This window comes from Sceloporus undulatus, chromosome 2 (assembly GCF_019175285.1).
Source record: "Sceloporus undulatus isolate JIND9_A2432 ecotype Alabama chromosome 2, SceUnd_v1.1, whole genome shotgun sequence".
Taxonomy (NCBI): domain Eukaryota; kingdom Metazoa; phylum Chordata; class Lepidosauria; order Squamata; family Phrynosomatidae; genus Sceloporus; species Sceloporus undulatus.
Genome location: NC_056523.1, coordinates 85197270 through 85211489, shown reverse-complemented (window position 1 = coordinate 85211489; position 14220 = coordinate 85197270). Strand labels below are relative to the sequence as shown.

Sequence of the window (14220 nt, the reverse complement as noted above, 5' to 3'; positions counted from 1 at the left end):
GAATTCCCTAGCATTGAGCCAAGGCAGTTAAGGCGGCCTCAGTGTGTTTTGGACCAGCCTTTCTCTGAGAGGTACAGATACAAAGTGTATCCACACTGAAGAATTAAATCAGTTTGACACCGCTTTAACTGCCATTGCTCTATGCCACAGAATCCTGGGAATTGTAGTTTGGTGAGGTATTCAGCCTAGTGTGCCTAGTGCCTCACCAAACTACACATCCCAGGATTGTGTGGGGTACAGCCATGGCAGTTAAAGCGATGTCGTGCAGCCATAACTCTGCAGTATGGATCCACCTCTAGAAAGATTTGCTTAAGGTTACAGGGAGGATCTCTGCACATCACCCTGGGCTTAACGCTCAAACCACAATGCCAAAACTAGGCCACTTTAAAACCAGTTCAAAAAGGAGAATGACAGAGGAGCAATCAGGACTGCCCCTGACAAAATGGGGGAGTTGCAGCCAGGGATGGTACTTAGATCTTGGAGCACCTTTGTTTATCACACTAGGAAGATCCCACTAAAAAACAGGATTTAAACTAGATTCGAAATTTTTTTAAACCGCAAATGTGGGAAGTTTATCACACATAACAATCTCCAAAGAGAAATAACGCGAAGTTAAACCAGACGTAAAGCAGAGAAAAACTGCAGCTTTTTACTTTAGGGATGCTCCAAAAGTAAAAAGCTGCTGTTTTTCTCTGCTTTAACTCCGGTTTAACCTTGCGTTTATTTCACTTTAACTGTGACGTTGTGTGATAAACTTCACGCATTTGCGGGTTTGTTTTTGCTTTAAATGTCTTCTAAATTCCATTTTTCAGGATCTCCCTAGTGTGAGAAACTCCTAATTGAAAGAAAGATGCTTTGGGTGACATCTGAGGAAGTAAACTGCAAGATTTTTGTCTTTCTAAATTAAGCGATAGCCTACTGGGTCATATTGGTTTTGTGCAATACAGTATTATTATTTTCCCCAGAACATCAAATTTTTATTTTAAAAAAATAAGATATTGTCTATTGTTCCTAACACAGTATGTCTTTCATAAAATACATAGAAGATATATGGTAATGTAATAGTAGTAGGAAAAATGTTTCTGACTAGGTCTTGCTCAAGGGAGTTTATAATGCTAAATATTTATTCTTCTTATGAGCAGACTTGCCACCTGCAGATTTGAGCTTCTGTGGACAATAAGTCCAATTGTTTTAAATGGCTGTTCCACACACACAACTATAGGAAAGAATAGGACTTGAGGTCTCGCATTTTTTCCTATCCACGGAGGGGGTCCTGAATGGATTCCTAGAGGATAACAAGGGATGGCTGTATGTGAAAATGAAATTTTATTAGGTTCCCTTATTGTCTTAACATAATCAAGTAATGCTTTCATGTTATGCCTCTCTTAGGCAGCAGAGAGCAGCAATGTTCTTGTCTTGTGATCTTTTCCTCTTGGTTTTGTGAAATGGAATTGATGTGGATGAAATTGAAAATTGGGAAACCTCCATGTATGCCTATGTGCCTTTGATGTGCCTAAAAAATGGATAATTTTGTGCCTCATTTTTGTTTCTGGGGTGGGGGTGGGTCTCTTAGAAAGTGTGAGGAAAGCATAAACCAGACTAATTTCAAATGCCACTTTTCAGATCAAATTAACACTCACCAATCTGTGGTTATAAAATCAAAAGGTTTTGAGAGACCAGTCACCGTTATCCCACAGCCTATCAAATGATCCTTTGCCTTAAGTATGAAACTTAAAAAAAATCCTTTGCCACTTTTCAATGTAAACCAGAAGGAAAATCCGTCTGAGTGATGATTTTTCATTACAGATTTTGCACATTTTGTTTGTCCATATTAGGGTGCTTAGCAAGTGCTAAATAGCATTGGTTTAGTTAATGCCCTGGTAGACAATCATAAATGGCATCAGGAACATGCAGGGAGCAGAAGGGACAATAGCTCTGTCATAGGGATGCAAGCGTGATGCTCCTATGTACAGGTCTGAGTGTGAACAGTTAATTTGGAGACCGTGAGAGGCACAAGGGAGCCTCACAATCCCTCACCCTTTAGGAATGATGGCAACAGAATCCCCAACAAAGAAAGCAGATGGTAAATATGCCCTGGTACAGAGGCACATAGATCTAGTCCATAAATTCTAGCAGTAAAAAAATTACAAGTGAATGCTACAAAAAAAATCCTACCATTAGTATTACAGTCAGCCCTACGTATCCACGGATATTTTTCCCCACAAATTTAAGCATTCACGGCTTTAAAATATTCATATATATATATATATTAAAAACATGAATCTTGCTTTTGCCATTTTATATAACGGAAATGATTTTACTATGTCATTACATATAATGGAAATTGAGCATCCATGGACTTTGGTATCCATAGGGGGTCCTGGAATCAAACCCCAAGCTGGGTATATATGTGGTCATGGTGCCTCTGCACAAGGCAAGAAGGGGCTACCCAGAAAATAGCATCTTCTATTTCAACAAATGTGTTTTCCCTTGACACCTCTGGTCTTTTTTATTACCTCCAAGGATGGAAAGAGGAAATAGTTTGGGGTTTTAGCAGTGATATTGTCCACAGTTATAAGTTGTAAGCAGTCACCATCCATCTGAAATTTTAAGTAATGATTCCACTCCATCTCTTATCCTCAAGGATAATCAGTCTAGAACACTTTAAATGGTTGTGATGTGGGCTGGATTGGCCTATTATGCTTGACATTTTGTACAAGAAGTGGTAAAGGATGTGAATTAATTTCAAGATTTTAAGGAGAATCATTATTATTATTATTATTATTACTAGGAACTGGGATAGAAACATATAAACTACATATTTTTCATATACATTCCCATGAGCACAATCAAGAGAATGTTAGGGACACTTAAGTCTTCATGAAAGGAACATTTCCAAACTCGTTCAGTAATAAAAATGAGCTGATTCCCAATTTCAACAACCAGTATTATATTCAGGCCAACTAAAACGTCAAAAATGTTTTGAATTCAGAACGCTTCTGCAATCTGGATGTTAAACGCCAAAACAAGAGCATGAAAAGGGGGGGGGGGGGGGGGGGAGACCAATGATAGATATCATGAAAAGCCTACATTTGCAGTTTGTCTTGAAATGAAAAAGAGGAGGTACTGCGAAGATTTAATTTGTTTAGACTATACTTCATGCAATAAACAAACATAAAATCCTATGTTGTACTCAACTCACAGGGCATGTTGAGATAACAGAACAATGACTCTCCCTTTAAAATCTCAGACCTAAGAGTTACTAAAACCTATTTCTAGATTTAAATAGGAATCGCAGATACTTTCCTAAGGCAGTGGTGGGCAAAGTGTGGCCCTGGCACTGCATGTGGCTTCCCAGAACTGTTTTTGTGGTCTTTGAGACTGCTTTTTTTCTCCTGGAAGCTTCCTCTTTGGAAAGCTCACAGGAGCAGCAGTTCACCTTTTGAATAGGTTGGAAGGCCCATATCTTCCAACATTTCAGAGATGAAAACTGGGACAGACAGAATCATAGAGTTGAAAGAGACCCCAAGGGCCATCCAGTCCAATCCCCTACCATGCAGGAAAACACAATCAAAACACCGCTGATATATGGCCATCCAGCCTCTGTTTTAAAAAAAAAAACCTCCAACGCATGTTAACACACAAACATTTCTTACCATCAGGAATATGGACATTTCAGGATGCCGCTGGCCTTGAGATTCCAGGCCAAAGCAAGAGGTCTAGGGATGGCCCCTGGTGATGTGAATTAAGAACTCTAGTTAATTTTGAGGTCTATTAATTTGTGATTGTCCTTACTCTCAAATTCTCCAAAATTCTTCTTCAGTTAAAAACAAAACAAAAAGGGCATGCTGAGAGAGCAACAATAGTTACTGCCCTTTGGGGGAACCATCATTTGTTATATTAGGGTCCTAAGGAGTAAAATAGAACTACAACTGGACACAGAGAGTCATGTTTTCATTGCAACTAAACCTCTTTAAAAATTGGGAGCTGGGAGAGAGAAAATTTGAAATTGAAAAAATGCTGAACAAAAGCAGGGAAGTATATAATATGCTGCCTGATCCTATTATTCAGAATCAAGACTATCTGGGTTTAGTAGGCTTCCCCCCAGAAAAGTAATTGTTATAAGCTAAATAACTGCTGTATGTTGAGCCAACATTTTGTAGTGATAGTGGGGGATTAGGTCCCTGGAACATCAGGGTTCAAATCCCTGCTGGGCCATTTAAACCCACTGGCCACTCTGGGCAAGTTATTATTATTGTTATTAACCTTTATTTATGAAGCGCTGTAAATTTACACAGCGCTGTACATGCAATCTTTTTAGTTAGACGGTTCATACTCTCTCAGCCTAATAAGAAGGCAATGGCAAAACATCTGAATAAATCTTTCCATGAACACACTGTGGCCCTATACAGACAGCCAAAATAAAGCTGCTTCGAGTCACTTTGGAGGTATGGGGTTTCAATTATGCATGCGTCCTAAGAGTCTGGAACCTGTACCAAAGCTGCACTCCAGTCCTTAGGACTGGAGCATGGCTTTGGTGTGGCTTCTGGACTCTTAGGATGCATGTGTCATTGAAACAGTATACCTTCAAAGTGACTCGAAGCAGTTTTATTTTGGCTGTCTGTATCAGGCCTATGTTAGACTTACCATAAGTCTAAATCAATTTAAGGCACATAACAAAATTGTTGTATATTAGCCAAGTGGAATATTACTTCTATCTAATAATAAAATGCTTCACCACATCAGCTGTCTCACTCTTCTGCCTTCTAGATGTTTTGGACCACCCTTCGGAATCCCTAATCGTTGCCCATACAGACTGGAGATTGTGGGACCTGAACTGCAAAATATTTGGAGTATCCAAGTTTGAGAACCACTGCATTAGGTGACCTTTAAGTACTTTGGGCTTTGGATAAAGGAAATACTAATCTTCATGAGTAGAGCCAGGTGGATTTCACAAACATTTGTTTGGGAAGCTAAAAGAAATGGAGAAATATAGAAGGTCCTAATTCATATCTTTAATAACAATCCTCAGCCCTCATTTTTATATATTTGTAGAATTAATTAAATGCTGATATATTCCCCCCATCCAGTGGTGATGAAATGTCAGTCTCTGTTGGAATGGTAGAGATTTTCTGCAGTTATAAAAACACACCCTTTCTGTTTTCATAGCGAATTGTATCAGAGGTACATTTATTTCATTTGAAATCAGTGAATGAAAAATGACAAGTGATTTGAGTTATTTAACTGGCAGTCTTTTTATCAAAGGAAAATAAGTACCTGCCCTACTTTCTAGAGAAGGGATGGGAATCATAAGGCTGCCCAAATAAATGTTGTGGGTTTGCAGCTCCCAATAGCCCTAGCCAGCATATCTAGTGGTAAGAAATGCTGGAAGTTACAGTCAAACAAAATCTGGAGGACGGCATGACTCCTACCGCTGTCCTGGAGGATATTCCTGCAGATGTATGTTTGCATTAACTATGGATTTGTTTTAAGACTGCACTTATAAGCTACATACTATGTCTTTCAGCTTTTCCTTATAATCAGGTGCTGGAATTACTGTTCAGTTTTATTATTATTATTATTATTAACCTTTATTTATAAAGCGCTGTACATTTACACATTTATTCTACTTGTATATTGTTTAAATTTGCTGTGTGCACTGCCTTGAGTCCCTATATTGGGAGAAAGAAGGGATATAAGAAAATAAAAAATAAAAAATAATAAAAATAATACTTTCAGCATTTTTGCTCTATGTGAACATTTATCATATACTATAACATAGCATGTATTTTTTTTTATACAACAGTGTTTAAAAGGATGTGGTTATGGTTTTTTACACCAGAAAGGAAGCTAGCTAAACTGCACTGCCTGGATGACAGATGGAAAGATAAAGCACCTACGCTGCTTTTTGAACACACTTTTGTAAAAGTCCACCCTGTCTTGTCTCCTGGTTTGTCTTTCCTGAGCTCATGTGTGGTATTCAGGTAGTAAGGCAAATGCTTTTCGGTCTTTGAGTAAGGCAATTACTTGTTGGACAATGAACAACTGTGTTCTGCTTGAAGAAGAACTTATCAAAAAGTCCCAGCAAAAACGAAGGACCTCTCCCTCCAACTTTAAAGTTCGAGTCTTTGTTTTAACAAAATCAAGGCTGACGTATTTTGAACATCGTCCTGGGGTATGTGTGCTAACTCCCATATTGTTTTCAGACTTTATTATCAAAGGGTAAGGAATGTTATTGGGACAAAGTGGGCAGAGTTTTGGCTCCCATGGATTATCTCTGCAGATCCAGGATTTAGAGTTGAGGTTCTTTTTACTCTTGAATATGCAGTGTGCCTTATACTGTGCCTGATGGCTATCCTGTGAGATAGGATATATGAAAGTCACTTGCTCTTGGCTGTCTGGTAGACTGTATAGCTGCAGTAAAAGCCCTTGTTATTTGCTGGGCTTTGGTCCCAAGACCCCCTGTGGTCAATTCCCATTAAATATAGTGGCATAGTAAAATGGTGTCCCTTTTATAAAATGGTAAAATCAAGTTTTGCTTTCTGGAATATATATATATTTTTAAATATTTTCAAGCTGTGGACGATGGAATCGATGGATTCAGCATCCATGGATATAGAATATGTGGGTATTGAAGGCTGACTGTCTTAGGTGCGAATCTACACTTTCTCCCTTGCATTAAGGGGATTTTTATACAGGAATGTACCTCATACGAAGATCATGGGTCCACTATTAGTATTTTCAACTCTGATTAGTATCAGCAATCCAGGGTTTCATGCAGAATTCTTTCTTAGAAAAGCTGGAGACCTCTGATATTTTCCTGGTGGTCTTCCATTCAAGTACAAGCCAAGCCCTCTTAGCTTGCAAAACCATACAAGCTCAAATGTATTTAGGGTGTTGTGGTAATGTGGCTTATAGAAAGGTACAATGATGTTTGTTCTTTTTACAAGAGAATTGTTTCAGAGCAGTTGCAGCCCTGCCTCCCTTGGCTATATTGTATGGGGTTGTATTATAAATGCTGAGAAAGGTGAGCAGATTAAAGTATGTATGATGGGAATGTTGGTTCTTAGTGGTTTGGTAACCATAGTGAAGGATTCTTGAGGGCAGTATTTTAAGGACAAGCTGAAAGCTTTATCAGAGTCCTTTATCTTTTATGGCTTTGAAGAAAAGGAAATTGAGCCAAGTCCCACAGAGTTCGACAGAGCATCTGTCTTACACAGACAGGCACACACCCAAATACAAACATCATATAGACAAAGTTGCATTGTGGATGAAACAGACTATTATCTAAGGGATTAGGATGCTGTAAATGGATCAATATGGTTTGTGCTGGTCTATTAAGTACTATAGGGGGGGGGGAAACTTACCTATATTTATTTACAATTTCTGCCAAGAAAAGTCCTATTGGCCAACTCCCTGTATGGATAACTTTCACTGTGTGCTAAACACTCGTGTGTGTGTGTATGTGTTTTAAGGAGTTTGATGGCAATTGTTGAATTGTGCTTTGACTGAGGTTTCCTCTCTGATGTTTTAATATTGACAAGTTGGGTGTACAGTATGTTTGTGCCTTTCATAACTGTTTTGATCTTGTTTCAGTTGTCTGACACTCTTGAGCTTTCTTGCAAAAACTTGAATAATTATCGCAGGAAGATAGGTCAGTCGAGGGTGAGGTTGGCAGAGTTAGATTTCTTTGTCTTTATCATGGAGAGTGGATGCTTCCGCTTAGTACTACAACTATCAAAACTCTCCATGGAGTTTAGGGAACTCTCTTTCCCAAGCTTTGTATATAGGTTGGTATATATGATCATGACAGGAGGAATAGCTACCCTTTCCTTTGCTTCAACTGGACATGTACTGTCTAATGTCCAAGGTATGTGGTGCCAACTCTTGATGTTCAGACACTGTCACAGTGGTATCAATAAGATTATCCATTCGGTTCTTGAGACTGTACATGATTTGCCTGAATATCACTGTTGTAGTTCCTAGTTCTATCTGCTCAAAGGCGTTTTGTGGCTATTCCATTTCCTCATCCTTAATAGAGCAATAAATAAATAAAAATAAAAGTTGAAGAGATGGTGGGAGAACACAGGAGAATTACCAATAGGAAATGGTGCTGTTTAGGTGCTCATAAAATTGTGTGAATGAAGCAGGGTGACCACACCACAAAAATACTACCTAGATGCATCTATGATTTCCAAGAACTTACATGAGAAAATCAGCACAGCATGTGCAGCAGTGTTACAGCCTACCCCAGCGGACCCTTGTTATACGCTGGGGTTTGGTTCTAAGATCCCTCATGGATAACAAAATCCATGGATGCTCAAGTCCCATTAAATATACAGTAATGACATAGCAAAATGGTGTCCCTTATAAAAAATGGAAAATCAAGGTTTGATATTTGAAATTTATACTTTTTTAAAACATTTTCAAACTGTGGATGCTTGAATCCATGTATAAAAAATCCGTGTATAAGAAGGGCCGACTGTATCTCCCATCTGTTTTGCAGCAGGAAGGGCAGAATGTTGGACAAAGGTGTGTCTGAGCCGGTGAGGTGAGATTCAGCAGAAATGCTGCATTCTTTTTCACTTGCCCCAAGCTCTAAAAGGGGCAGAAAGAGTGTCCCAATGAAGATTTTATCAAACACTCATCCTGCCTCTGTAGGGTCCAGATGATTATGCCTTCCATGTGTAGCCCTCTCAAGTTTTCTCATTCCTTCTTCTTTTTTCTTTCCATAGAAAGTCTCATAAATGGAAAAAGACAGAAAAACAGCCCAATGCCTTTTGACTGGTAATGCTGGGGGCCTTTCATCTCAAAGCAGGCAGAGTTTCTGAAATAGAGCCCCACCACCCGCTACACAGAATTTAGATTAGTTTCAGTGATGTGTGCAGTGTAGGATTCAAATATGGTGTTATGTTGCACCACTAACATAATTGTATTTCATTGGTGTCAAGCTGCTGTGTATCTTATAAATCATGGGGTGAAAAATCTAGAAAAACCAAAAAGTTGTGAGACATGAGTGGAATATTCCATTAAGGTCCTGAAATGAACACCTCTCTGACAAGGTTTTGAATACGTACTTGTGGTGTGTATGTACAAGGGATACGTTTGCCAATGTGTACTACAGATTAAACTTATGGAGTCTTATTTGAACATACAGAGCAAGAATATAATCATCATCAGTTCAGGTCTAAGAGATCTGTGATTTTTAATTTAATTTACAAATAGCCATAGAAGAGGATTGGATGGAATTAGGGCAACCATGCTAGGAAGAAGTTTTTTTTCAATACATTCCCCACATTTCCCTAAATTCTCTTCTGAAGCTGTGGATCCTGCAGTAGAAAACATAAACATATGTTTTTATATGTCAGAACTGATTGTTTCACAGCTTTTGGTATGAGATCTAGTGTAGAATAGAAGGAGTGATTTATGGCCAAACAACATGCTAAGTCACTTTTCCAGAGTAATAACCTTAAATTAAAAAGTACAACTAAACTTTTTTCTGCTGCTGTTTTCGATGCTTTTCTTTAGATTTTATGTTTTTGTCATTTGTATATGATTTTTCTTTTATTGCAAGTTAACCAGCCCATCCAGAACATGTGTTTATGGGGAAGCATATGTATGTCATAAGCAACCAACTCACCAGTTGGGTCCCATTCTGGAATGTTCTTCCAATCCAGATCAGGATCAAATGCCAATTGCTAACCAAAATCACACACACACACAGCACTGCTATTTGCCCCACAAAGATGTTCTTCACTATGAAATTGCCAGGGTGGGAGCATGTGTATCAGACTACTTCCCTCAACAGTGCTGTTCTGCTCAAGTGTGGGGCTCCCATTCCTACCACAATAGCTTAAAAGTTAAAATTAAAATATTAGGAAACGCAGTGAAAAGTATCCTGCATCTTGTCTAGTCTGTCCTTTAGGAAGTGGAAACTTGATATTCTCTTCAGAACTTGATGATAGAATTGAGAAACATAGATTCTCATATGTTAATCTGGAATATCAGGATTCAAAGATATTCTGTAGCACCTTTGTGACTAACTGAGCGAAAGAAATTGTAGCCTAAGATTTTGTAGATTTAGGTCCAAAAACTCACTGCAGGAAGGCTTTCATGGCCGGCATCCATAGTTTTTTGTGGGTTTTTTGGGCTGTGGTGGCCATGTTCTAGAAAAGTTTCTCCTGATGTTTCACCAGCATCTGTGGCTGGCATCTTCAGAGAATGCTTTGCCTGGAAAAAGTGGGTCTATATATCTGTGTGACCTGGGATGCAGGAGTGATTTGCATGTGTATTGTTCTGTGCTGATGGCCGCCGCCTCAGGCTAGGAGGTAATGCAAAAGAGGATCAGTGTCTGTTAATTGGTGATCATTATCTGCTGGGAAAGCCCCTGACTCTGAATAATTTCCCATTTGCCTTTGCTGAGTCTTTATTTTTGCTGTTCCTCAGGACTGGTAGCCAAATTTTGTTCACTTTAAGGGTTTCTTCTTTCCGTTTGAATTCCCATGCAGGAATAATCCAGTTTGACCCCACTTTAACTGTCCCAGCTCAGTGCTAGGAAATCTTGGGAAATGCAGTTATTGTGGCCCAAAGCTCTCTGGCAGGAAGGCTAAATGCCTCCCAAAATTACAGTTCCCCAAATTCCCTAGCATTGAGCCAGGGCGGTTAAAGGATTATTTCTGCAGTATACTTTGGATCTTTTAGTCTGCTTCCTCAGATACATTTGATGATGTTATCTAGGTACATCAGTGGACAGTTGTGGATTAACAACATATTGTAATCTCTACATTTACCTGTTTTCTGTACATAATCTCTTAGGATGCATAACTACAGAAAATGGTCTGGTTTGATTTGCCATTATTTGCTGTTATTGCTGTTCCAGTTGCACAAATACAATTGCTGAAGAAAACGCTATGAAATTAATGAGGTTGCCGTAACTTGACAGGCAACGTAATAATAATAATAATAATAATAATAATAATTTATTTATTTATTTACTTGAAGGTGTGCACACACACACTTTTAGAATGTATTGCTGTGATAGATTCTGAGTGCAATTTTTAGAAAAGCAGCATGAGGTTAATGATAAAAACAAAGTAAAACAGCTTGAGTTACTTGTACATTTGTAGTTCACATGCAAATCTTTGTTCATGGACAGATTCTCATTGTCTCCCAGACTACTGGTCTATGCGTAGTTAGGACACAGACGTCAGTATATATGAGATCAATTTTGAGCAAAAAGAGTTTTGTCTGTAGCTGTAATTTGCATGTTTTAATAAGGAAACCGATTATACTGTAATATGCTGATGGATGTATGTGGAGAGGCGAGGTGGAAACACATATCTATTATGACCGCTTTACTTCAGGGAAATATGGCCTCTCATTGTGCACTGTGTAATGAAATTCAGAAGACACAGATCCTTACTGTTGCTCGACTTTCTAGGGTCCATTCTTTCCTCAATGTATGTACAAGCCTTTTATTAATGTTAATGGCCATTGCGTACCAAACATAAGAGGAGAAAGAGCTTTCTGTGCCAGAGTTTAGAATTCTGGTTTGCAAAGTCTTGATCAAGCTTGCCTTCATGAAGTTTGCAGTTCTGTAGATACTGATAATATTCTCCTGTGACAAACTGTTTGAACAGGTCCTTCCTTCTTAACATAAGAGAATAGATGAACATAATGCAACAATATCAATATTCTAATGTTTATTAATGGTAAGAGTATGGTAGCTTCTATTGAGATTAATAAAGTTTATTAATATTTTCAAAATTTGTGTTTACTTTGGAGCTTGTAAATACTACCTTGCCTTAATTCTAATTTATCTGAAGGGCTCTAGTCTCCCATATGAGCCTCTTCAAATTTAAAACCACCTCTGAGAATTTCTTGTGTAAGAAAACCCTCTGAAATTCATGCACCATAAGTCAACAGGTGACTTGCACACACAAAACACACAAAGTTTATTAATATTTTCAAGATTTTCAACATTAGGAGGAACCTCCTGACAGTAAGGGCTATCCAACAGTAGAACACACTTCCTCAGAGTGTAGTGGAGTCTCCCTCCTTGGAGGTCTTTAAACAGAGGCTGGATGGCCATCTGTCGGGGATACTTTGATTGAGATTTCCTGCATGGCAGGGGGTAGGACTGGATGGTCCTTGCGGTCTCTTCCAACTCTATGATTCTATGATTCTAAGACTTTTGTTTTATCTGGTTCATCACAACACATGAGGAATCAGTTTTCGAGCATTATGAATTTGGGATTAGGAATACTCAACCTGTCATGCACAGTGCTGATGTTTAGACATGTAGACACAGAATAACTGGATTTGATACTGCTATTTATTGTTGATACTGACTGAAAGTTACTAGAAGACTGCCTCGTTCTGTGTCTTGTGCAGAATTAGATGTCACATGAGACGTGCTGCATCCACACTGCAGAAATAATCCAGTTTGACACCACTTTAACTACCATGGCTCAGTGTTATGGGATTCTGGGCACTGTAGTTTGTTGTGGCACAAGAACTCTCTGACAGAGAAGGCTAAAGATCTCACAAAACTACAAATCCCAGAATCCATAGCATTGAGCCTTGGCAGTTAAGGTGGTGTCAAACTGGATTATTTCTGCAGTGTGAGTGCAGCCTTTGGAATGCTGCTTCCCAATGTCTCATTGACCTCTCTTTGTTGTAATGTGTGCTACAGAACAGCATGGAGTATGATGTCATCCAAGGTGTATTTCCACACAGCTTCTGCCAATGAAATCAGTTAGAGAAATACCCAGCAGCAATGACATCTGTTGTTTTTGTGTTTCAGTGCACCATTAAGAAGTAGTAGACAAGCAGTAGAAGCAAGTTCATGTTTTCTTCTAATGTCTTTTTAACTTGTTGTAAGCATTGCTTGTGAGTATCATAAGATCACATTAATGTAGGAATATAGCACACTGATGTTGAAACCACAAGCTTAACAAACAGATTTGATTACAGTACCATTCAAACACTAAGATGACTTGACCTCCCCCCTCCTATCATGAAAACTTCAGCATGATTATTAGGAACAGGTACTATAGGAAGATGTTACATCTGAGAGGATCAGAACAATTCTCAGTAAAAAGGTTAATTTTAAGATACAATTCAGAATGCATCCAGTAATTATAGAGGTATTTCTGACAATCCAGCTGTCATCAGTTCTTCATTTCCTTTATAATGCTTCATTGTAAATAGACTACTGCATGCCAAAAATGGACATTAATATAACGACCTCAGTGTCAACCATGAGAACTTTAATTTAATCAGGTCCTCAGAATGTTAAATGAAGTTAACAGAATTATCATTTTCTTGTCACACATGGTTGTAAAAAAGTGTATCTATTAAAAAAAATCAAATGGAGATGTGTTACAGTATATTTTGCCCTTGCAAAAAATATGTGCTAGTTCTGATGAAGACATAGCAGATTAAAGTCTGCATTAAGAATTATCAAATGTGTTCACTCCACTGACAAGCACACACTGTTCAGAAGTGCAATAACAACAACAGCAACAGCAATAACAACAACTACGGAATTTATCACACGGGAGGAATTTCTCTTAATTTCAAATGAAAAGTAAGTGGGGCCAGAACGCATTCCCATGAATTCGCTAATTCAGTGAATTTATGTGAATTCGAATTGTGTTCGAACTGACTTCCCACTGCCTGAAAATAGCTTGCTATTCCCCGAAATTGTGTGTGATCACCTCTTACACAATAACATGAAACCCCATGATTGCGTTCAGACTGACTTCCCATTGCCTGAAATTGCGTGTGGTAGTCTATCATGCAATAATGTTAAACCCCTTGATTGCGTTCAGATTGCCATTGGATTATACTTCCAATTTCCTTTGTCTGATAAACTCCTACATTGCTGGAACTTCCATGTTGTTTGTCGCTGCTGCTCAGTCAAATGCTCTTGAAATAACTTTACGAACATACATTTCACTGGATTCTGGACCTTTAAAAACCACCAAACCCCTAACTATAAACAAAACAGCCAACAATCTCTTCACTGGCATTACTGATATCAAGGTGAGTCGTCAATAAATACTATTGTGGAAGTACCCAGACGTAGCAAAATAAAACTCCCAGCCTCCTTTGAGATACTATTTCATATTTTTAAAAGATTTCAGATGACACTGAAAAAAACAACAAATAGATGAATAAATAGTTTTTCATGGGTTTTTCAGGCTATGTGGCCAT

At 38.4% G+C, this 14220-nt stretch overlaps 1 protein-coding gene across 1 annotated transcript in view; it reads left to right on the top strand.

Moving 5' to 3' along the window:
• Nucleotides 1–6007: 6007 nt before the first annotated feature.
• Nucleotides 6008–14220, top strand: part of ITK (IL2 inducible T cell kinase) — a 46372-nt gene continuing 38159 nt past the window's right edge. The window contains exon 1 of the mRNA XM_042452153.1: nt 6008–6175. Within this exon, the coding sequence (XP_042308087.1) occupies nt 6038–6175 (138 nt within the window). The 5' untranslated portion in view covers nt 6008–6037. The remainder of the gene's footprint in view (nt 6176–14220) is intronic.